The 23,235-nt window shown below is 40.7% G+C and overlaps 1 protein-coding gene across 1 annotated transcript in view; it reads left to right on the top strand.

The window, feature by feature from the left end:
• The window catches only part of insrb (insulin receptor b), an 85,987-nt gene extending 72,075 nt beyond the window's left edge, over positions 1-13,912 (top strand). Inside the window, exons 12-23 of the mRNA XM_074668581.1 lie at positions 812-950; positions 1,176-1,329; positions 1,576-1,724; positions 2,777-2,933; positions 3,168-3,264; positions 3,418-3,485; positions 3,598-3,827; positions 3,993-4,103; positions 4,195-4,357; positions 4,445-4,574; positions 4,659-4,793; positions 6,149-13,912. Of these exons, the coding sequence (XP_074524682.1) occupies positions 812-950; positions 1,176-1,329; positions 1,576-1,724; positions 2,777-2,933; positions 3,168-3,264; positions 3,418-3,485; positions 3,598-3,827; positions 3,993-4,103; positions 4,195-4,357; positions 4,445-4,574; positions 4,659-4,793; positions 6,149-6,503 (1,888 nt within the window). The 3' untranslated portion in view covers positions 6,504-13,912. The remainder of the gene's footprint in view (positions 1-811; positions 951-1,175; positions 1,330-1,575; positions 1,725-2,776; positions 2,934-3,167; positions 3,265-3,417; positions 3,486-3,597; positions 3,828-3,992; positions 4,104-4,194; positions 4,358-4,444; positions 4,575-4,658; positions 4,794-6,148) is intronic.
• The last annotated feature ends 9,323 nt before the right edge of the window (positions 13,913-23,235 follow it).

Raw genomic sequence — 23,235 nt, 5'->3', positions numbered from 1 at the left:
CCAACTCTTGTCTCTCCATCCGTGTCTGTGGCCACTGTGTGTGGCGTTTTTGTGAACGCTTGTTTTTGTACAGGGTACAACCGTGGGGGGCTTAGGATGGGAGATGCTAATTGTGGGACCCTAGTGCCCCCTACCCTCTCCTGTACACACACTAATACACACCACAAAAATGCACACAGTCTCCCCCTCCGCTCCCCTAGGGGAGTGATTACTGTGCCCATTATCATTCATGCCAGTCAGGGGTGCAGTCATGCAAACTGCCATTTGTACACACACAAACACTCAAACTCTCACAAACCTCAGCTGCATTTTGAACCCACCGACCAAGGTCAGATCCACAAACTGAGGTGTACAGAGAACTCCCTGTGCTTTCTTTTTCCATCACGCAAAGGGATGCAGGAAGCTTTGTTATTTTTCTCCTACCTGAGTGAGAACTGGTTCAACATTAACTTGGAGCTGCACTTGCTGACAGTGAAGGAGAGGCTTCAGTGCAGCAGCAGCTCAAGGACACGTAATGTAATCATTTTGAAGGAAGGAAGTTTTTTATTTATAGACTTTGATTCTCTCTGTCCTCAAACAGAGAGGCACCACAGATCTTCTTTGTCTTGATTAGTTTAAGTTCACGGCCTTTGTTGTGTACTTACACTCATAATCACTAACAAGGAAGTGGACTTGCTTGTTGGCACCACCCAGTGGTGAGAGCTGGCAGCTCCTCCAGTAGCGGGTAGTTGTAGATAAATGTCATGCAGACCAGCTGCAGTTTGTGCCCATGACATGTCTCTGACTTCTTCCTGTTCCTCTGTTTCTGCAGACCATCTCGCCGGAGACGCTCAGTAGGTGTTGCAAATGCCACCCAAAACACTCTCTTCCTCACAACAGCCCCAAGTCTGCTGTTTGGCTCTACAACAGCAAGCCCCGGAGATGAAGACGAAGATGAGGAGGGATCAAAGGTACATTTTTCAAATATCTGTATTCTTGTTAACATACATGAGTGCTGATTGGCTGTGTTCAAGCTTTGACAGAGCATGAAAACTGAGAAGGTTAATCAAAGTCTGTAAAAGTGAAAGTAAAAAGTGACCTTGGTAAAGATGATCTGATTTGAGTTAAAGGTTAACTTTTACAGAATTTTCTGTTGGAGTAATTAGATCCTGTTTTTCTTTTTTTTGTGTGTGTAGGTGGAGATCAAGGTTTTCTCAAAGGAGTCAACAGTCATCTCCAGCCTGCACCACTTTACGAGTTATAAGATAGAGATCATGGCCTGCAACCACCCAACGGACCTCAAGCGCTGCAGCATGGCAACCTATGTCAGTGCTCGAACCATGCCAGAGGGTGAGAAGAACTACAAATCTACCATAAACATGGTCAACTCACCTGTGTGATCATTTTGGTGAATAAGTAAACAATGTAGGCTGTGACAGACCTGTGCACACAGAGATTCCCTCTAACATAAAGCACAAACCGAGGACATGACAAGGAACCAGAGGCAGTCATTGATCAAAGAAAGCACATAAAGACACTGTAGAAAAGTGTTTTTACTGCATGTGTGAACGTTTTCTTCATGTCTTGTTCCCACAGAGAAAGCAGATGACATCCCAGGCCATGTGACCCATGAGATAGTCCCAGCAGAGCCCCCCTACGTGTTGATTAAATGGAACCCACCTCGCTCCCCAAACGGCCTCATTATCCTGTACGAGGTGTTCTACAGGAAGGTCGGAGACTCAGAGGTCAGTGTCGAGCATCGCTGGGTGTTAGAAGTCAGGGGAAGAAGAGTGTGACGAGACTTTACTCTGAAGAAACAGAGGAGAGGAGATGGGAGTAAATGATCTTGATTTCATGAGAAACATAGCTTAAAATGCTGACAGGTGCACAAAAAACACGCAGAGAGAACGATAAAGTGATCTGGCTCCACTCTGGGGAATGAAAGCTAAAGGTTCACTGCACATTCTCACAAGAGAGAGCAACAAAGGAAACATTTGTTGACACACTTCCTGCTCTCCCACTGTGTGTGTTGACGTTCTCTGCCTCACGTGTTTGCATATTTCGATTTCTTTGTGTCTGTGTGTATCAGTGCTTGTCTGTAAGAAACACTGCCAGTCAGTTAGTGTGCTGTTGTTGTTGTTGTTGTTTACTTGCTGTAAATGTGAATGCATCTCTCATTGCTATTCATTGCTGCACTGCCTGACCTGAGGAGCCAGTAGCAGCTCTGTTACCATAGTGACAGAGGTAGGAAGGAAGACTAGAATGCAGTGGCAGGGATGGACGGGCATCTCAGACTACATCTCAAGTGTACTGTGCTGAAAACACACCATTCACCCACTGACACACACACACACACACACACACACACACACACACACACACACACACACACACACACACACACACACACACACACACACACACACACACACACACACACACACACACACTGCAGCTGGAACAAACTGTACTGGGTTTACTTCAGATGATGTTTACGGTGTTTTGGATAGGTTTGGTTCACTGCACAGTGGCGCTTTACGGCAGGCACAAAGTACAGAGTGATACTTCATAGCATCAACTTTATGGGCAAAACGCTCATTTTATTTAACCACTGTTAGAACAGCTACACATGGTTTTAAGAAGATATCTGTCCATAAGATCCACAGTTGGTGGATCGTTTGCATCAAACATAGCAACACAGAACTCTCAGAGAGCTCAGTTACCTCCTCATTAGCACTTGTTCCTCTTAGCGTGATCTCTCACACAGATTTTTGTATATTATTTGTATTGTCCACAGACCCACACAGCTTGTGTGTCCCGACCAGCGTACCTCAAGACAGGTGGCACCAAGCTTTCGCTTGTCCAGCCCGGAAACTACAGTGTCAGGGTCCGGGCCACCTCGCTGGCAGGAAACGGCTCCTTCACAGAAACCACCTATTTCTTCATGCCCAATCGTAAGTCTGGACACTAAACTTAAACATAAATCGCTAACATATTGTTGCTGTCAACTCTTCTAAAGACAAGAACATCCAACAAGCAGCTGTTTTTTTTAATTAACTCATTCTTTCATTCAAATACAAAGGCCTTCTGAAGTTACTTTACAGTTGTTTGAAACATTTTATTTTATGGTTTGTTCACACTTGGCATTTTCCAAGTGAACTGACCAATGAGTTTTGTGTTTATTGCAGCTGATCCAGGTCTAATCTGGATAGTGATTGGTCCAGTCATCTGCTTCATTCTGCTGCTGATCGTGGGAGGTGGAGTCTTTGTGATCTTAAAGAAGAAGTGAGATATTTACACTCTTATGTTAAGCAGATTATCACAACATATAGCATCAGAAACAAAATGGTTTAGTGTTTGAAGCTGAGGCTGTTTAGCAGCTGTCAGGATCATGTGGTAAAACTGAATTAGTTCAACTCATTCTTTGGTTGATTGCAGGCAAACAGAAGGCCCGACAGGACCCCTTATCGCCTCCTCAAACCCTGAGTACCTCAGTGCCAACGACGGTAAGAGGAGCATCATGACAAAGCTACTAAGTTTAAGAAAAAACAACACATTGTGCCTTCTTTGCATATATTTGAACAGTTTTTAAAATAAATGCCATCTTGTGATGTTTAGTGTATGTTCCTGATGAGTGGGAGGTCCCTCGAGAGAAGATCATTCTACTCAGAGAGCTGGGTCAGGGCACCTTCGGCATGGTGTATGAAGGAATCGCCAAGGACATTGTTAAAGGCGACCCGGATACACGCGTTGCTGTTAAGACGGTCAACGAGTCTGCCAGCCTGCGAGAGAGGATTGAGTTTCTCAATGAAGCCTCTGTTATGAAAGCTTTCAGCTGTCACCATGTGGTACGACTTCACAAAACACCTCTCCACACCTTTTACACTCCCAGCCTGGGCACTCTCACAAACTAGGAATCATTGCTCACATATTGTAGTAACAGTGATTTACAGACACACAGTTTGACATGTTAATTTCATCATGTATGCTCATCCCTGTTTTCCTCCCTGTAGGTGCGTCTGTTAGGCGTGGTGTCTAAAGGTCAGCCCACCCTGGTAGTGATGGAGCTGATGACCCATGGTGACCTAAAAAGCTACCTACGCAGTCTCAGGCCTGACTCTGAAGTAAGTTTTTTCTTTAAAATAATAAATCTACCTGAGGGGAGTTAATCAATAGGTTAAATCTGTAACTGTGTTTTTGTGTGTTTTATTTTAGAATAACCCATCAGGGCGCCCTCCTCCTACACTGAAGGACATGATCCAGATGGCAGCAGAGATCGCAGACGGCATGGCATACCTCAATGCCAAAAAGTTTGTGCACAGAGACCTGGCAGCCAGGAACTGCATGGTAGCAGAAGACTTCACCGTCAAAATCGGAGGTACTGCTCTTTTTTTTTCTCTGTCTTTTATAACTAAACTGTGTAATTTATCTCTGAAGTATACTGAGCTTTTCATCTCTTTCACAGACTTTGGTATGACCCGAGACATCTACGAAACTGACTACTACCGTAAAGGAGGGAAAGGTCTGCTCCCTGTCAGGTGGATGGCTCCAGAGTCTCTGAAAGACGGAGTCTTCACTGCCCACTCTGACTGCTGGTAGGTCTCACCTCACGGTTGTTGCGCTGTATCTGCAGCCCTGCTGTAGAAGTCTAATGCCTTTGTTTCCTTGTGCATCTGCAGGTCATTTGGCGTCGTGCTGTGGGAGATCAGCACGCTAGCAGAGCAGCCTTACCAGGGTTTGTCCAACGAACAGGTTTTAAAGTTTGTCATGGAAGGAGGATACCTGGACAGACCAGAGAACTGCCCAGAGAGGATGTGAGTAAACACAGACGCCCAGTCAAGCAGGGTTTTAGTCAGAATGCCACAGAGCATCCACAGTTGGAGGATGGTGAGACCATTCACCAACTAGGAGAAACTTAACACAAATATTACGCAACCATGACTCCTAATGTTGTGCAGACTGCTGCGAATAATCCTAGAAATAAAAGGATTTGTCACTTTAAGAAAGAACTCAGCATGAGAGGTTTTCTCCTGTTTGTTTGATCACTTTATTGCTTACCATTTCAAAATAAAAGCACTCATCTTAAAACTGGAACTATAGGACAGTATCCACACAGCTTTAAGGAATTATTCTAAAAGAAATCAGTCCAAATGACAAATGATTAAGGGCATTATTGCTATTCCTTTTTTCTGTGTGTAGTTATACAGGGTGTCCGCGGGGTCTTAAAAAGTATTAAAAGTTGATAAATCAATTTTGGGAAAATGAAGGTCCTTAAAAAGTATTAAAAAGTCTTAACTGTGGTTTTATGAGGTATTAAGTTTCATAGGTATTCAAGCTTTGACCCAAAAATATCTATGAATATTTATTTTCCTCCTTGCAACTGTCCCCTGATTGAGACGTTAGATATTCAGCCGATAAAGTTCTAAAATAGAATAGAGTAGAAAAGAATAGAGTTACTTTATTGATCCCAAACTGTAAAATTGTTGTGTTAACAGCAGAAATCGATGGAGTCAGTAGAAAAATACAAAAATAAAAAAGAATAAAATAAAAAAATACATAAAGACTCTAGTTACAATAAAATACAACAGTAAGGATTGTGAGCGGTATACACACCAGCTATAAATTAACGTCATTTCTAGTTTCATAAAGAGAAATTAAATACAACATTAAAGCAAATCACACAATCTCCGGCACATGTCTTAAATTTAAAAAATGATGAAATAATTTCTCATTTTCTTCAGCAAGTTGGCCTTGAATAACTCCTGTTTCTTGTTGGGGGAGTGACGATAAACCTGTCTTTAGTTTCATTTGTTCTTTCAAGCTTTATTCCTCCTTAGCTTACATCATTTCTGTAAAAATGTAAACTACAACTGTTAAAAAGTGGACGCCAACAACAACTGAAAGTTGCGATAAAGTTTTAAAACTTTTTTAAAGGTTTTTTAAAAAGTCCTAAAAAGATATTGAAATCAACCTCAGGATTTTAGCATATACCCTGTTAAAGTAAAAGAGTGTCTCAGATAGAGGTTATCCTCCTGATGAGCTCTTCTGATGCTCCAAGAAACACCAGAGAGATGAGCACTGATCAGAGTGAAAAAAGATGGAGATGCTAAAACTCTGAGGACTGCCTTCAAAGAGTTCAAGCTTTGTGTTTCTTTCTTCCTTCTCTCAGGCACAGCCTTATGCAGATGTGCTGGCAGTACAACCCCAAGATGCGACCGATGTTCCACGAGATCATCGAGATGCTGCGGGAGGACCTGCTCCCATCTTTTCAGGAGTTCTCTTTCTTCTACAGTGAGGAAAATAAAGTCCCAGAGACAGAGGATTTTGATCTGGACCTGGACAACATGGAGAGCATCCCTCTGGACCCATCTTCTTACTCGCATAGAGAGGAGAGCTTAAGCAGGGACAGCGGGCCCTCGGTGGCCCTGAGGGGGAACTATGAGGAACATGTCCCCTACACACACATGAACGGTGGCAAGAAAAACGGACGAATCTTATCGTTGCCCAGATCCAGCCCTTCCTAACATTTCCTGTTTCCTAGTAAAACTTTTTAAACCTTCTCCTATTTTTCCACTTCCCATCCCTCTTTCTCTTCCAGTCTATTTTTTTCTGTATCCTTCATGTTCCTCGCATCATTTTCTAATGATTTTCTTATTCTTGGGGAACCCTTCGGAAAAAAAATACAACACAGATCTCAGGACTTTTTATTTTCTCACAGCTGCCGAAACACAGGCAGACAAGGGATGCAAATGTGGTGTAACACTTTTTTTACTTCCTCCACAACACATCGGATTTTCTATTACCATATTACCTATCTATTGTTTTTCACTATTGCCACGTTTCCAGGACTCCTTGTGAGGGAAACAAGAAAAAAAAACTGTGAACACGACAAACCTTAGACAACCAAGAAGGCTGCTTATGCTCAACCTCCTCAAGACTTGTCCCTTCCTTCTCTCCTCGCCGATCTGCATTTCCACATTTCTGTGCTTTGTGTTTTCTCTCCAAGTGAAATCTTGTTACTCAGATAGTGGCCTTTTTTGTACGTGGCCTATAAACAAAGAAAAGTGTCTAACAGCGCTTATACTAATTTTTCCTTTTTTGAACAATGACTTAATCAGTTTGGAACGGTGGGATGACTTGCAAAAACTTGATCCTAGAACAAACATCTATTCCTATAGGAATTATTTTTGTTTTGTTTTGTTTTGTTTTTGGTTCTGCAGAATTCCAAACTACACACAGATTCATCGGGTGTTTGGTGAATAGTTTTGATTTATTCGCTTTTGTTGTTGTTTTCTCCTCTCTTCTTCTCTTCTTTTTCAGTTGTATTTCTGTGTCCTCACTATATGGCTGAAGGATATTTAAACAGTTAAGAATTGGACTAAAGAGTTCCTCAGACTGACCAATAGCTGCTGCTTTGATATATTTTAGTGGGTATAGAAATATATAAATATAATATATATATATAGTATGTATAACACATTGGTACTTCTGTCCCAGTGTTTTATATATAATACATGACATATTGATGTTTTTGTAAATAGTTCATATTTGTAATATTTTTCATCAGAAGCTTTGCTGGTATTTTGTTTTGCCAGGTTTTTTTCTTTCTGGTTTTTTAAATTTTCTTAATTTTATAGCCCCAGAAATCACATTAATCTACCATCAGTGCTCTCTGTGTCTTAGCCTCCAAAGCCCTGAAATATTGTCAACTCACTGCATCATTTTTTATACACCTCAGTCCCTCTGAGAGCTGTCAATATTTGGAGGCAGATTTATTACAACATCGGGGAAAAAAACAAAAACAAAACAAAAAAAAAATGGAATAACCAAAAAAAAAGCTTTACAAAAGGGGAATAAGGTCTTTCTAGGTGGATGTACACATGATGTGTGTCAGTTTCTGTGTCTGCCGTCTCTCTCTGATCGGTCATGCTGGAGCTGAGGTTTTTGTGTGTCTGTTATCCCAGGTTTGTAGCGTCCTTCACATGGTTGTAGTTATCTATCAGCCAGGTGAGAGGGTATGGGAAGTTTCTTGCTCTTCTTTCTTGGTGATTGTAGCTCCTTGTGTTCGTGATGACTTATCAGTTGAGTGGGTGTTGCTCTGCTGAGGGCAGGGCGGTGAGAACACCACCTGCTTTCAAGTGGTCAATGAGGGTTTTTTTAAGTGTCTTTATCACAACAGCCCTGATAATATAGGTCAGAGAGCAGTAGCATTCCCTCCCTGTCTGACCTGAAATCTGTCATGTCAAAGGAAGGCTCTCTTTATTTTGAACACTCTCTCTGCTAGGTTTCCTCTACACCACACACATCTCCTCAGCTCTCCCCATTGGCTGCTGAGCTCACTGCTCAAAATGGGGCTGCTGGAAATTTCCACGTTTTGTGGTCGAGGGCTGGAGAAAAATACGGAAAGTTCCAACTGTGTTCAGAGTCCACAGCAGGTAGAGGAGAGGGAGAGGGGCAGTCTGTGTCTGTATCTTTCAGTGTGTGAAAGAGCGGGAGTGATTGTTAATCCTATTATTTCTCTGCTATCACATGCAGTTGGGTAGTCAGGACACAGTGTGCAGCAGCTGTTTCGCTCAGGTCTGACATTACAGGGTTTAGTTGGAACTGCTTGTTCCCTCGTCTCCTCTGTTTTTGCCTTCCTGCTGGCAAAGCTGATATCAACGCACACCGTTCAAAGCAGAACACATGAGAGACTGTTTATTTATTGCTCAGAATCTGAAGCTTGTCACCACTTTTGATAGTTGGAAACATTCCTTTGACCCTTACACTCAGTCCTGTGCATCTTTTTAGTTCGTACAATTCCTTCATCAGGAGCCTACAAGCCGTCACACATCACACAGCAGATCGTGTCCTCCTCACTTTGTAACCAACGTCTCCCATGACACAGGAAGTGAAAGTCAGCAGACATGTAAAAATGATCTCTTTTGTCAATATCCTGGACACACAGACCGGTGTGATTGCCAATCTAGCCGAGCAGCGTTCAGCACTTATAGTTTAGCCAAAGTGTCGGCAGCTTTCTGTCAACAATGAGAATCCGCAGAATCAGTCAGAGAAAGCAGAGAAGCTGCCTCCATGTTTAAAATCAGTGCCTTCTCAAACCCAGAGCCACGTCCAGTCTAGTTGTAACTGCTAGTAACACACACCGACACAAACACACACGCTCACACAGACATAGACAGGCCTCTGTGCTCTCTCTGTATTTTCTCTCACAAAGGCAGGAGACACGCAGGATCAAACCTGCATCTTCATTCGTTTTTATGGTTATGACTTTGTTCCTCGCTGTTAAAGAAAAAGAAGTAACGAGGCTTTTTAAAAAAAAAAAAAAAAAAAAAACAAAACGTGACATTTAAGTTGAGCTTATTGCCAGCATAAGGTTTGAACACTGATGTTCACCCAGTGCTTTAGCAGTGACACTGTGGATCGGCCAGAGTGTTGGCACTTGGAGGCACCTGAGGTTATGATGTAGAATTGAGCTGATTAGTCTGAGGATTTACAATCTTGGGCTTTTGTACTTTGTAAATAATCTGTGACATAGTTTGGAAAATAAAAGCAGAAAAAAAGACGTATAAAAAAATTACAAGCCCGTCAGTTTTGCATACATGAAAAATGTTGGAACTCAGCTGCGTCAAACTTTCATACTATTTACTCTGAATTCTTACCTTAAAAGTACAGTTTGAGCTCCTGTTTGAACTTAATCTTCCAGAAAAACACTACAGAGTGAAAAAAAAACTTTAGCGGACTCAGTATGTAGTATGAAAGTGGGATGAAGTTTTAGTTTCCACTTTGACCTAGGTTGCTTATCTTGTGGTGTTCACACGCATATGCAATTTTTAATTGAGATGGTGCCCATATCTTTGAAATACCAGATATTTATTTTATTATGATCATTGTCATTGTATAAGAAGAACACAGTTAGCTGTTTAGTCGTGCATTTTTAAGGTGTTTGAGAGTGAAGCGGTGTAAAAGTTTGTTATTGTACAGCTGGAGTAGCTGGTTGGTGAGCAGCAGGAGTGCTAGATAGTTAGTGTGTAGTTGTCGTCGTCTTTGTGTTTGGCCAGAGTCTACCTCAGTGCATATGGAATAATCGGTCTAAAGAGCCTAAATCATCCCTGTCAGTCATTCAGTATCCCATCATGTTAATTAATATCACATAATCAAACATTACCAACACTGCTGATCAATTCCTTTCCCCTGTGGTGTCTTGAAAACCCCTCTGCCTTCTTGTTTTGTCAGTTTATTTCTTCTTTTGCCCAGGGGAAGACATGAAAAAACTGGGAGCCCTTAAAATCCCCCCCCTCTCTCTGTTTAAAAAGTGTCAACTTTTCAATCTTATATCTAGAGTGTCAGAACAAGTTTTCATGATATAAAAGTATTAACCCTCCTTTAAGAGTTTGTAGCTCTTGCACTTATTTCAGACAGTAAAATGGCTTCATCCACAATCAATTTTCTTGTCATTGTTCATGAAATAAATCACACGAGGCTCCCCCTGGGCTCTGGAAGAAGCAGCGTAGCTTTATCTTGTATTTCCCTTTTTTTCTACCACACCTTTGTGCTTAACTTGTACATAAAAGTGGTTCTTGGGCTCTCATTGAATATCTGTGATCACTGAGCTCATCCCTTGACCCTCTAGAATAACATCAAAACTCACAGAAAGCCCTCCTCCTCTTCCTTAGTCGGTCTTCAAACAGTTAGCGTTCAAATCCCATTTCTCCTCTGCTCATTGTTGGTTTATTTGTCTGTTTCTCTGTTCTGGTTTTTGTTCTATGTATATTATTTTCTACTGTGAATATCAAGAGACGATCTTTATTTTCTGTCGATGCCATGGATTGATTATGTTTTGGCTGATCAGGACTCTGACATCTAGGCTGAATAAGAAATGTTTTAAAGTGGAGGACCCTCCCCCTTGTGAGATGATTTAAACAAAAAAAAAAGCTGGACTGGGACAATCCTGTGTGCCATAACAACTATAAACAGACGTGAAATCTAGATTGTAACTTTTCGTCTCAGGGAGGCGGCCTGATGCTTTTTTTAAGTGAGGATAAAGATGATGAGGAGGAAGAGGAGCGACCTACCTACCTTTTATCTACTCTGACTGAAGCGCAAGTTCTCAGCATCCTTGTGAGAGCAAAAACAAACATACCTTATCGAAAATCTGCAAAATCTCACCACCCTCATGAAGATGAGCTCCTTGCTTAAACTCTGATGTGATGTGGTCTGGACTGCTCTCTAGTGGTTGGATGAAAGCATTGCAGGTCAGCGGAGGCAAAGCAAACAGTGCCTTGCTAAGACTAACAGCCCACCTGACCCCCTCCCACTTTAAGCAGAACCAGCACTGACTGGCTTGTCTCCACCAAACATGAATTGAAAAAGCAGAAATTGTTTGAAGTACTCTTTATAAAACATCCTTGTTAATCTTGGTGGTAAAATACTGTAGTTTGGTTATAGCTGATGATTTTACAAGAAAAATATTCAACTCTGTCTTGCCAAGCCCTGACTTTCTCTGTGCATGGAAAATGAATGATCTTTACCAGAGGCTGGCGTGATAATTTTATACTCACAGATTTTGCTTCTCATCTGTCCTTGTCAACAGCAGCAACGCCCCATAGCACATGCAAAAATCCATGAGTAGCAGCAAATGATTGCATTACTAATGGGATTTTCCTCTCGTATTGCTCTCAGTAGTCCCATGGTTTTCAAAAATAGGAAAGAGAACTGATTAATAAGCTCTTAACTGTAAATAGCAGGAGATCCCCTTTGCCCCTGGAAAATGAAAGCACTTGACTTTAGAGAAGTGTAGGTTTGTTTTGTTAAACTCTGATGACCTGAAAGCGGTTGAACAGAGCATGCTCGTAACAGTGCAGGGTGAGAACAAAGCATTGTATGTATTATTGTTTGGTTTTAAAGAAAAGAAAAAAGTATTACATTTTAGAGATGTTGATTTCTATTTTTTTTTAGCCAAAGTATGGAGGGCGAATACAATTACTTTTTCTGACTGTAAACTTTTACTACTCTTGTACATTTTGAATTTAACATTGTTATCAATGTGTATATATATATTTTTTCTCAATTTTAAAAGATAGATGTTTTGTTTTTGTTTTCATTTCAAATCCCACTACACAGAGCAAAGAGCAGAGTCGAATCTGTCAATGTATTTAACAGGAGCTGCACAACTCCGGTCTGAGGGCTTAATTCTGTGTAATAAGTCAGAAACAGTGTATGGCCTGAATTGTTCACAATGATCCCTGCTATCCACCCGATGCATGCTCCACATGTTAGCCGACAAGAAGTCGCTCATTTCACCTGCCCCCCCAAAACAGCAGCATGTCACCTGTAAAGCCTTTCTTGTGTCCCAGATATGTCACCTGTCACAGATGTTATTGTATGAAATTGTATCTGACAAGAGACGTGTGTTTGGTTTGCAATTTTTTTATTTTTTTTTTATTTATTTTTTTTTGTAAGTGAAAACTGGAAAAGACCACTGCACATCCTTTTTGAAGAAGAGGAATATGAGTGATGAAATCCTGAATAAGCTACAAAATAAATAAACTGATGGTTCTACAACTTTACGTCTTTAGGTTTAGACTGTGAAGTTGAAGGTGTTACAGGAAGAGGAAGAGAGGTTTTGGGAAATATGTTTATTTGTTCTCTTGCAGTAGAGAAGGAACAGACAATGAGAGGTGGCAAACAGCTTCAGCACAGCACTGAGTACAGAAAGCAGTGAGAAGCAGCTGGTCATACTCTAACAGTAACAAAAACTGTTAACAAAAATGCTAAAAATGAAAATTTCAGTGTCGAAGGTTCAAGTTTTAAAAAATAGACTTGTTAGTGGGCTTTAAGCTCGCCATTTTATTTGAAGGTGAGATGCAGCCTGTTTATGAATCATCCCAGAAATATTTGCAGAAAACTCATGAGCCAGGCTAGCCAATGGTCATTGTGCTGTGCTATGCTATGCTAACCAGCTTTTAGCTTTAGCGTTTATTGGACTTACAGATGCAAATAAACAACCACATTTCCCAGAATCCCACTTTTCAAGAAGTTGAGCACAAAGGTGACACACCTTCAAACAATGAATGAATTGAGTACTGTCTGTCAGTAGTGTAATGATGAACTGTTCATATGTGTGTTGGGAGAGATCCTCCGTTGTTTAAAGACAGACAGTAGGGGCTTTGCAGATGTGGTGATGACCCTGTTTTTAGGACGACAAATCTGAGGAGAAACTTCCTCTTCTTCAGTTTTTATAAGTCACCAGTCGGTCCAGTGGTCTGCTCCAGTTTACACACAGATCTCTATTTATCTCTGTCCTGTCCCCTGTACTGTGTGATGTTTAAATCGATGGAATCGTGTCTGTGTTGTCCTTGGTTGAAGTCTTTATCACAGCTTTCCTGTCTCTGATTGCTGCTCCTCCTCTTCCTCCTTTTCCTCCTCTTTGTGTCCTTTTCTTTCTCTCCTCAGTGCACATAGGTGATCCCCAGAATGCTGTGTGTAGTCTTGCAGGATACCTCTTTGTTAATGTCATTTATTGCCGATGAATATGCTGATGTATTAATTTTTGGGATATGTTGTGTATACATTATGTTGAGACATCGGTGCGTATGCAGACAGCAGGTGTATATGTGTGTATGTACAGTATGAGAACCGCAACCCGCAGAGATCCCTTCATCCCTCACACTGGATCCAAATGTGCCATTATCTTTATGTATATCAACATACTTAACACATGCACACACATGCACACACACAAACACACAGAGACAGAATTACATGCATATTGTACAGGATCAAAAATGTGCCATGACTAAATAAACGCTTGACAATTTATTTTTTCTATGTTTTCAAAGGAGAGCCAAGTAGTGACATGTACAGAAAATGTTGCAATGATATGAAAATAAAAATCTTGCTGTGTGTAAATTATTCAACAATTAACTGTTTATATTAAAATTATGAATAAAATTATTGGAGAATATGTGTGTTTTCATGATTCCTATCTAAGATTGTAAGTAGACAGACTTAAATATGTAATGAGGATGTATAAGTCAGCTGACAAGTTATCAACTTTAAGTCATTGTTACATTTTGTATCTGGAAACAGGGGTGCAGCAGAAAGCTCAGATTAAAAAAAAAACTGTGCTGAGGCTGGGAATTTTGTCCTGATTTGTTACCAGTGGTGGCGAAAGAAATTATTACACAGTAGTTTGACTGCAGTACTTACTAATTACAGCATGCAAGGACAGGATTTAACTTAACAGTGGTAAAAGTAATTGCAGTTGTGCTTTAAAGCCCCATACCATGCAAAAATCACTTTATTAAGTCTTTTAGTGAAATTTGTTGGTCTTTGGCTTTCCTCCCAGCCCACAAAACGTGATATTTAATGACAAAACCTGTACTTAGTAGTGCTTGCGAATGTAAAATCCTGACCTAAAACGAGCTGTTTGGATTTGGGGGATTTACCCACTCAGCGATTCCCTTTTTTGACCAAGCAGGAGCAAGTCTGACCTGATTGGTCCACCAGAGCAGATACCGCTGAACTCCCTCCCCGCCCACTCCTTTCCCTGCTGCTGGAGAGCAGCGGGGAGGAGAATGCCAAAGTTGAAGAGCCATCACTGCTCTGTTTTTGGCTGTAAACAGCCACATAGTTCCATGCTCAAGCTTCCCATCCCGGAAGAAGACAAGACTAAGTGGCTAGAGTTCATTTATGTGGGAAATGTGCCAGCTACACTCAGTAAAACTGTGCATGTGTGTGCTAGTCACTTCATGGCCGACTGCTTTTTCAACTTTGGACAGTCCAACAGAGGGCTAGCGAATAGACTGGTCCTGAATCAAGGCATATTACCAACCATCCGCCAACAAACCTGGGACCCTGGAAATGTGAGTATTTTAAATGCTGTGTGCTGTGGAGCAGATGTAAGAGCTTTTCCTCAGTGTCCCTCCTGTCTCTGTGTTAGCTTCAGGATGCTAACTGTAGCTGCGGTTAGCCTGTTGTTTTAGCCTGTAGTGTCACGGTAAAGGAGCTTTGCTGTTTCCTGAACATTGTGCACTCGGAGCTCTCAGTGACGCGGAAGAGCGGGGCGGTATCAGCTGTGGCTCATTTACATATAAAGGTCACGCCCACTAAATCAGACTGTTCTGAACAGAGGGGCTATGAGAGCCTGGAAACAATGCTGCTGTGCTTGATTTATTGGCTTTTTGGACCAAAACATGTTACTACCATTTCATGAAGACATCAATGATCCTTATTAAACTGCTGAAAAGGAGCATAATATGGGCCCTTTAACTGCAATTGCTTTAAATACTTCACACAAATACAAAAAAATCATGATAACATCTGCTAATTTCTACAATTGCATAAATATTCCTAGTCTGGCTCTCCCTCTTCCTCCTCACTTACCTAGATCCCCTCATCAGCTGAAACTGTTCCCGACAGTCCCACCTTACATACAAAAACAGCTGCAAATGTACATCATGGCTTGATTTCAGCACCCAGTAGCATTTTTTATATATTGTTTATTTGATGTGGACATAACAATAATATTGGACAAACCAGGTGCATTGTTTTAAGTGATTTAGTGCAGGTGCTAATTTACAACACTTGTCCACAGGAGGCTTTTGTAAAATGATAAAATTAATAAATGAAGAAAGAGAAGCAAAGTACAATGTACAATAAAATATGACAGTTAAAAGGAAGCAGTTTTTCAAATTTAATACAAACATAAAATGTAACGCCAAGGCATCATGATCAGTCGTCAACCAATTAAAATTATTCATGCAAACACTGTTGTTTTGATTTAAGCCATTTTTTAAGTCCTTTGTTAAAAGCGTTCTTATTTGTCTCCAGTTTTAGATGTATTGACAGAGAGTTCTACAGTTTTCCCCCTTTGACAGAAAGAGCAGACTGTTGTAGTGAAGTCCTGTGTCTTTGAACAACATTGTTTAAACATTTTTAAAAAAGTTTAAAACACTAAAATCCATAAAATTTTCAAATGTAAAAATATTGGGTTTTTTTACTGTGCGGCAGTGATGCCATCTCATTCGTTTTCTGTCAATGATTTTTATTGCCTGCTTGTAAATTGAAAATATGGGTTTTAATGTGGTTGGAGAAGCCTGTGACCATGACGTGATACAATATGAAAGGTGTGAAAATATCATTGCATGCATATACAGTTTTGAAGCTTGGTATGACAGGTTCCTTCTAATAAAACAATAACAGTTGAGATTTGGTCCTATCTCTTGCATATTAACTTAACCTGACTGTCAAATTTTAAGTTCTTGTCCAGAGGGAGGCAGAGGTATTTAACTACACTCACTTCATTAATGATTTCATTCTTAATCCTGACCTCAAATACGTCATGTGCAGGCCTGTTACGCATAGAGAAGCACAAAGATACATTTTTTTGTATATTAAGAGTGAGACGGGCTTACTCCAGCTATTCAGTGAAATAAAGCCTGCGCCAGGTGCTCACCTGCAAGTCTGGATGTTTTAGTGGACACATAGATGACCACATAGATGTTTTGGCAGGAGTTGAGAGGAGAGTTTACTTCATTTGAGTAATCATAATGCAAAATATTGAAAAGAATGGCTCCTGCCTACCTGGGGTCATTCATCCAGGTTTACACTACCTCTCGCCCACTTCGCTCTGCTTGTGAAAGACGCCTGGTGCTCCCAGCCCAGCGCGGCTCCAAATCACTAGCCAGACTCTTCTCCTCTGTTGTGCCCAAATGGATGAATGGATTACCTAACTCTATACGATATGCAGAGTCCCTTTCTACTTTTGAGAGATGTCTAAAGACTCATCTGTTCAAGGAACACTTCGGCACTTAAGCTGACCCTTCTCCTCTTTGCCCTCAGGGGTAGAATAAGTCAGCAGGTCTAAGACTCAGCTCTTATGATTTTTTTTAGCACTGCTACTGAATTTTGTTGAAGATTGAGGTAAACTGTTGCAGCAATTAATTGTGGTTTGCTCGCTTGTTGATTATTGTACACCCCCCCCCCCCGTTGTCGCACTAACAAGGTTTTCCCTCCGTCTAAATTCTTGCTTGTGTTGTACGTCGTTTTAGCCAAAACTGTCACCTAAATGAAACTGTAAACTGCAAAATCTAATAAAGTCTTTTAGAGATACCTCGTGGCATGGGTAAAGATATGACACTGACTAAAAATCATGCTCCAAATGTTTTGTTATTTACTGAGTGCTATCCTAGCGTTTGGATTGAAGTGCATGCACTGCAAAATAAATGAAATCTTAAGAGGAGTTTTTGTCTTGTTTTAAGTAAAAATTGTCCTGGTATATCTAATATGGGCCACATGCTACTAGTCAGTCTAGAAAAATGTCTTGTTTTAAGTTATTTAAAGACAAAAAATAGGTCTGAATTGCTTTTAAAAAGTAAAAAAAAAATCTGCCGATGGAACAAGAAAAATTTGATTGAAAATTTGCTTAAAACCAGAATATTGTCTTAAAGCATGTCACTTTTTTTTGTTCCATTGGCAGTTTTTTCTACTTGTTACAAGCAATTCAGACCTCATATTTGTCTTAAAAAATGTGATATAAGACATTTATCTGGACTATGTCTAAAAAGGCATTTTCTACTGAAAATAAGACAAAAACACTTGATAAAATTTAAGATTTTTCCAGCGTGGGAAAACTTAAGATCTGTGCACTTCTTCATCTATAGTGTTTGTTCACACACATACACACACAGACTTGAAATTAAAAGGTGACACACGTACACATTTTACACAAAGTTGTGAATTTGCAGCAATTATGATCTGACTGAAGCCGCAAGAAATACAGCAGCCCCCCTTCAGCCAAGAGATCAGATGAACAGAAGTCCTGAGATCACACGACAACACAATGAAGGTTTCACGTGCTGCTTGTGGCAGGTTATGAAAGTTGTTGACATTTTAGGGTCTTAACTTGCTGCAGCTGCATTGTGAAGTGGTGTTGCTGTCACCAAGTGTGTGAACAATTTGTTTCAAAGCAGCTGCAAGTCTTTGTCTCAGCAGCTCGAAAAGAGAAAAAAGAGGAAGCGGGGTTGAGATCCTGTGGCCGGCCCTCTGCAGTTATTCAGCTGACTGTTCAACCACTTGAACACAGTCAGACCTGAAGGACTTTAAAGCAGCATTTCTCCTCACTCTGCGTTAACAAGCTGACACTTGCTACCTGTCATCACTCAGTAAGTACAGTTTATGTTGGACTTTTCAGTTCTGAGTTAGTGATCTTCAGATTCATGTGAGGTATTCTCTGCTTGTAAATACACCACTTCTCACATTACTCATGCCAGCACTCTGCCTGCTCTGTCTGTGGGAAAGTCAGGGGCCTTCTCTGCTCGATGTGCAGTGAGCTGAACTTGACGGTCATCTGTAGTTACACTTGTGCAAATTAAGAAGCACAGTGGTTGCAACCACTGTCAGGCCCTGGCTCTGCAGTTACAGCAGCGAGAGAAGCGTTCACTCTTCTTCAGCGAGCATAGTTTTCAGCAGTTTGTTTTCAGCAGTTTGTTTTCAGCCAGTTTGTTTTCGCGTTTGCATCGACTTCACTTCTACTTCTTCGTAAGGGATGTGGTGTTCATGCCCTGTGACTCAGAACATAAAAAAAATGCATTCATCATTGCCTTACGCTTTCATTGCAAACTTCCTTCTCTTTTTTTGTCTGTGCTGTGTTTCCTTAAAACACAAGTGTGTTCAAACTGCTCTTAAACAACTAAACTTGCTTTTTACGGCATTTAACTTGATGGATGTTTATTCTGTCATTTTTACATCTAGAGTGTACATGACTACCATCTTTTAAAAAAAAAAAACATGTTCCCTTCTGTTCTGTCTCATCTCCTTTGCACTTTAAATTCAAAGTAAAGAAGCAAAAGTAGCACTGAAACAGTGTAAAAATGCTTCATTTTAAGTTACAGCTCAACATTTAATGTGTTTTTCGGAATATGCATTTTAAAAACAAGAACTCTTGGCCTTCCTGGTTTATCTCTAAAGATAAATATTTGGAGTTTTGGTACAATTTGTGAAGGAAGGAGAAAAAAAAAATTTATTGGAAGTCAAAAGCTGGGATGTTTCTCTTAACTTTCAGATATCTGAAACCTGTTTTCTGTGAACACATCACATCATCTTCCTTTTTTTCTCTCCCAGCTGTCAGCCTCCTTCCATTTTTGCTCCTTTGCTCTCCGCAACTTGATGTAATCCCCATCTCAGCAACTCTCTTTCTCTTACTCTCTTTCTGTCCCTCCCCCCTCGCCTCTTCGCCTCCTCGCCTCCTCTTCCTCTAGCTGGGTGCCAGAGCTCCAATGTGAGTGAGCTCTAGTCTCAGCTGGCCTCCCTGCTGTGCTGCTGGTATGGCTGAATCTCCTCTTAACCACTCATGGCCATCCTTCTCTAAACTCTGGATGAAGAGATGGACTTTTAAGAGAGGTATGGTAGGAGTCTGATTTTTTGATATGCAGATGATACTTGAGGTTATTTCTTTAGTTTTGGGCAGCAGAGGGAAGACTAGGTGAGTGAAGGGAGAGGAGGGGGTTGTTTTGTGGTGGAGGTGTTGGACGCTGTTTATCATCATGTCCTGATCTGGGTTTGTGGTGACAGAGACAGTATATCTGAGGAGAGCAGAATAAGTAGTGTGTAATTTATTGTTAAAAAGAAGGGATTCTCTATAAATATGTATTTACATGTTAAGTTGAGAGAAAACCTCTTATTGTAAACTTTAAATGTTGTCTGATGATGATGTAACCTGCAGCTTAGACCTTAAACTCAATGTTTTGAAGTACATTTAGTGAAGCGTTTGTGCAACTAGTGAATTCATCAAGGAAACCTTGTCTCACTGCGTGTTTCATGCTCATTTTTCATCACAAGTCGTGTTTTTATTCATCATTCATAGCTTCTGTCTCTGACATGAAGAACTTGAATTACTTCATGCTCTCTGCTCCATGCTGTTATCTCCAGAGGAGATTTGACTTCTTCACTTTTGATACAGAGAAGCGGTGTAGGATGTTTCCATTTTGCTTCAGCCGTGGTGTTGCTCAGCGCTTTGAAGAGGATGAATGTCTGATCAAAGAGGATCTGTGAGATGACAGTTGTTTTGATGTGTGCCCCGACCGCTGATCTAACGGTCTCTGCATTCTCTGTTTTCACCTGAACCTAACACATGTTACACACACTTTCAAACACAAGCTTTCACTTATATACCAGGTGGAGAGTGTCTAAGGTGTTCATGTGAGCTTAATCCAAGCAGTTTTTATTCCAAAGTGTTCGAAATTAGTGGGGTATTATCCTGGCATCTGCATGAAAACGTGGGCTCAGAGTTTGTGTTGAACTCCTGGATGTATGGGTGCTGAAAAGTCTCAGCTGTACCAGTTTTTGTGTTAAGCACAGCAGTAGATATCCTTTCATTCATCTGCATACAATTCGCACACTGTAAATAATCAAGTGACCGTATCTTATGATGTGTGAGTTCCTCTTGTGATTGGCATGTCGTCGTGCAGATGTGTGCACAGTACGATGATCTTTGCGGTGAGCACATGTTCCTATTTCCTGTTCAGATGTCAGTCAGAACATCCACCTTAACACTAAAACACACACACTTTCAAACACACACACTCACACACACACTGAGCAATGCACAGATTTAGTTGACTTTGGTCATTGTCATTTATCCTTCCTCCATCAAATAATTTGATGGAGGAAGACACATCACCAGACATCACCAGACACAAATCTTACAAATCTAACTTTAGTATAATTGTTGATAAACTATAGAGCAAGCATATAAAGTAAGTCTAGTTGAAAAATATAAAATACAGAATCAAAAATGCTTGTCACAGACATTACACTCTCTTTCCTTATACATTAGGAAAGAAAACGTTTGGAAAAAGTGAGAAAAACCTCAAGAGGAGCAGAAAAAGAGGGATTCCCTCCCCTGCCACATAGACAGAAGCTACATGACTGGAAATATTACATGTAGAGAAGAGTGAGTTTACTGTATTCAAAGTGTGTTAAGTGTTATACAAAGAGAACATTGTTGCTAAGGCGTCGCAGTAATTTTATGATTCATTAGTTGATAACTGTCACCAGTTTGTTATGTGGAGCCAAACAGAGTGGAAAAAAACTGACACTGACAGTGCCAAAACTATTGTAGAGACCCCTCCACACACACTCTCACACACTCATGTTTCATCCTTGTGTGATGCATTAGCAGATATGAAAGGCCAACCATAAAAGGCTACAGCGGCACAACCAGAAAGCATTAAGCAGCGGCTGCAGTGTCTGCACCGAGTGTCTGAGTTTACACTTGATATGAGCAGGATATGGATGCAAACAAGCTCTCCCTTCAGCAGAGACACTGCCATATCGGTGATTTATTAATATAGAAAATAGATCTACAGTGTTTCTGTCTTTGTGTTTATGTGAGAGCATCTTTGGCCGCGCTTAAGAGCAGTGTGGATGCTGCTGCTTTATAGCTGGACACAGTGCAGGACTCAGAGTGTGGTCTGTCTGCATTTTATCTCACTGCACATTAATACCTGAGGCCTCTGCATTCAAACAATAATGTCACCAGCAGTACAAGAAGCCACACAACCAGCTTTGCATCCAGAAAAAAAAACACAAGATGTGTCTAAAAAAATAAATTACAATAATTAATAGCTTACTGATAACTCAATAATACAACTTTTAACTAACAACGTCCCATACAAAGACCAAGTTTAGTCAGTATACTACTCAGTCTAACTCAATGCACACCAGACAAAAGCTGGGGTATCAGGAGACTTAGCCAATGATTAGCTTTTTCCGGCTTTTTTTTCTGCCAAAGCTGGTAGTGACCAAAAATGGTACTTCAGAGAGTGATCAAAATCAGCTGACAACATTATCAAAACAAAACTACCTCCCCTTCAAACTTCCTCTAGATCTATAAAACCTTTTCTTCTAACAGGCCTCTCTGCTTGTATATTTCAACCTCTGCAGATGATCCAGAATACAGCAGGACATCTGGTCTTTTACCAGCCCCAAGCACGTGACCCCTCTTAGGGCATTGACGAATACTGCATTTCGGTATTCAACGAATACTTCCCAAAAGTCGACTAATAGTCGAATACCCCCCACCATGCTCATGGCAACATGGTGTTGCCTCTGTTAATGACCATAAAGCCAAGGGTTTGTAAAGTTTAGAGACGTTGTTAATTGTAATAACACATTTTACCCACATTGTTGTTTAGGCAGAACTGAACAGAAAATATAGGCTTTAAATGCAAAACTTAGTCTACTCACCACAGTACAACGTCATAACAAAAAGTGCAAAAATAAATAAATAAACATAGACTAGTTTAATCCAGTGGGCTATCAGCCTGTGCCTGCTTAACAATTATTCGCTCTCATCAAAGTCCTCCTCTTTAATAATCCTATTCTTGCGCTCCTGATTTGCGTTCAAGAAAACAAGGGCATCCACGTCCACGTCGCTGCTGCTGGAGCTGCTAGCCATGACTGGGTGTAGCTTCAAACGGTTATGCATTGAAGTCGTACTGCCATGGTACTTTAGGGTAGCCTTGCATATATTGCAGCTAACGGTCTTATCTGTTTTGGGGAAGTATTTCTAAACCTTGGATACTTGCAGTCAAGTCGTGACAGTCGCCTCTGCCATGTTACCATAGACTGTGGCTGTTTTCGAATTCGCATACTATACTAGCAGTGCCTACTGATTCGACCAAAATGCAGTATGCAGTATGCAGTATGCAAACAAATGTCAGAGTTGTAGTATGAGAAAAACACCCGGATGACGTACTGAATCGGGAAAAATCCACAGTATGCATCGGACCAGTCTGCTTCGCCTACTGTTACCCACATGCAACGCGCCTGGTCCCATATCAGAAGTGAAAATGGCAGAGAGTGGAGCAACAACAACTGGAGTAGCAGAGGAATATAAATATAAGAGCCATTTCTTTTTTATCTTTAAATCCTCATCATCTCCACCACTGAAAGTTAATATAAAATGCTCTCTCTGGCAATATATTTGCAGATAAGTTACTCGTGGTTTGTTTATTTTGTACATTTTCAATAAAGTTTTTTGGGGAAAAAAAAGTCAGCCGTAGCCAACTTCCGTTTTCTTCGAACTGAAGACCAGCGTAGCATACTACAAAATTAAACCAACTGAACACTCATACTACATACTGCTTATGAAAGTAGTATGTAGTAGGCAGTGCCTACTACATACTACTTTCATAAGCAGTATGTAGTAGGTGAATTCGAAAACAGCCACAGTAAGCATTTTACTTTCAGTCT

This window comes from Halichoeres trimaculatus, unplaced genomic scaffold (assembly GCF_033239565.1).
Source record: "Halichoeres trimaculatus isolate MK-OKI-2021-1 unplaced genomic scaffold, fHalTri1.1 fHalTri1_scaffold_4, whole genome shotgun sequence".
Lineage (NCBI taxonomy): Eukaryota > Metazoa > Chordata > Actinopteri > Labriformes > Labridae > Halichoeres > Halichoeres trimaculatus.
This window is presented reverse-complemented; position numbering and strand designations above follow the sequence as displayed.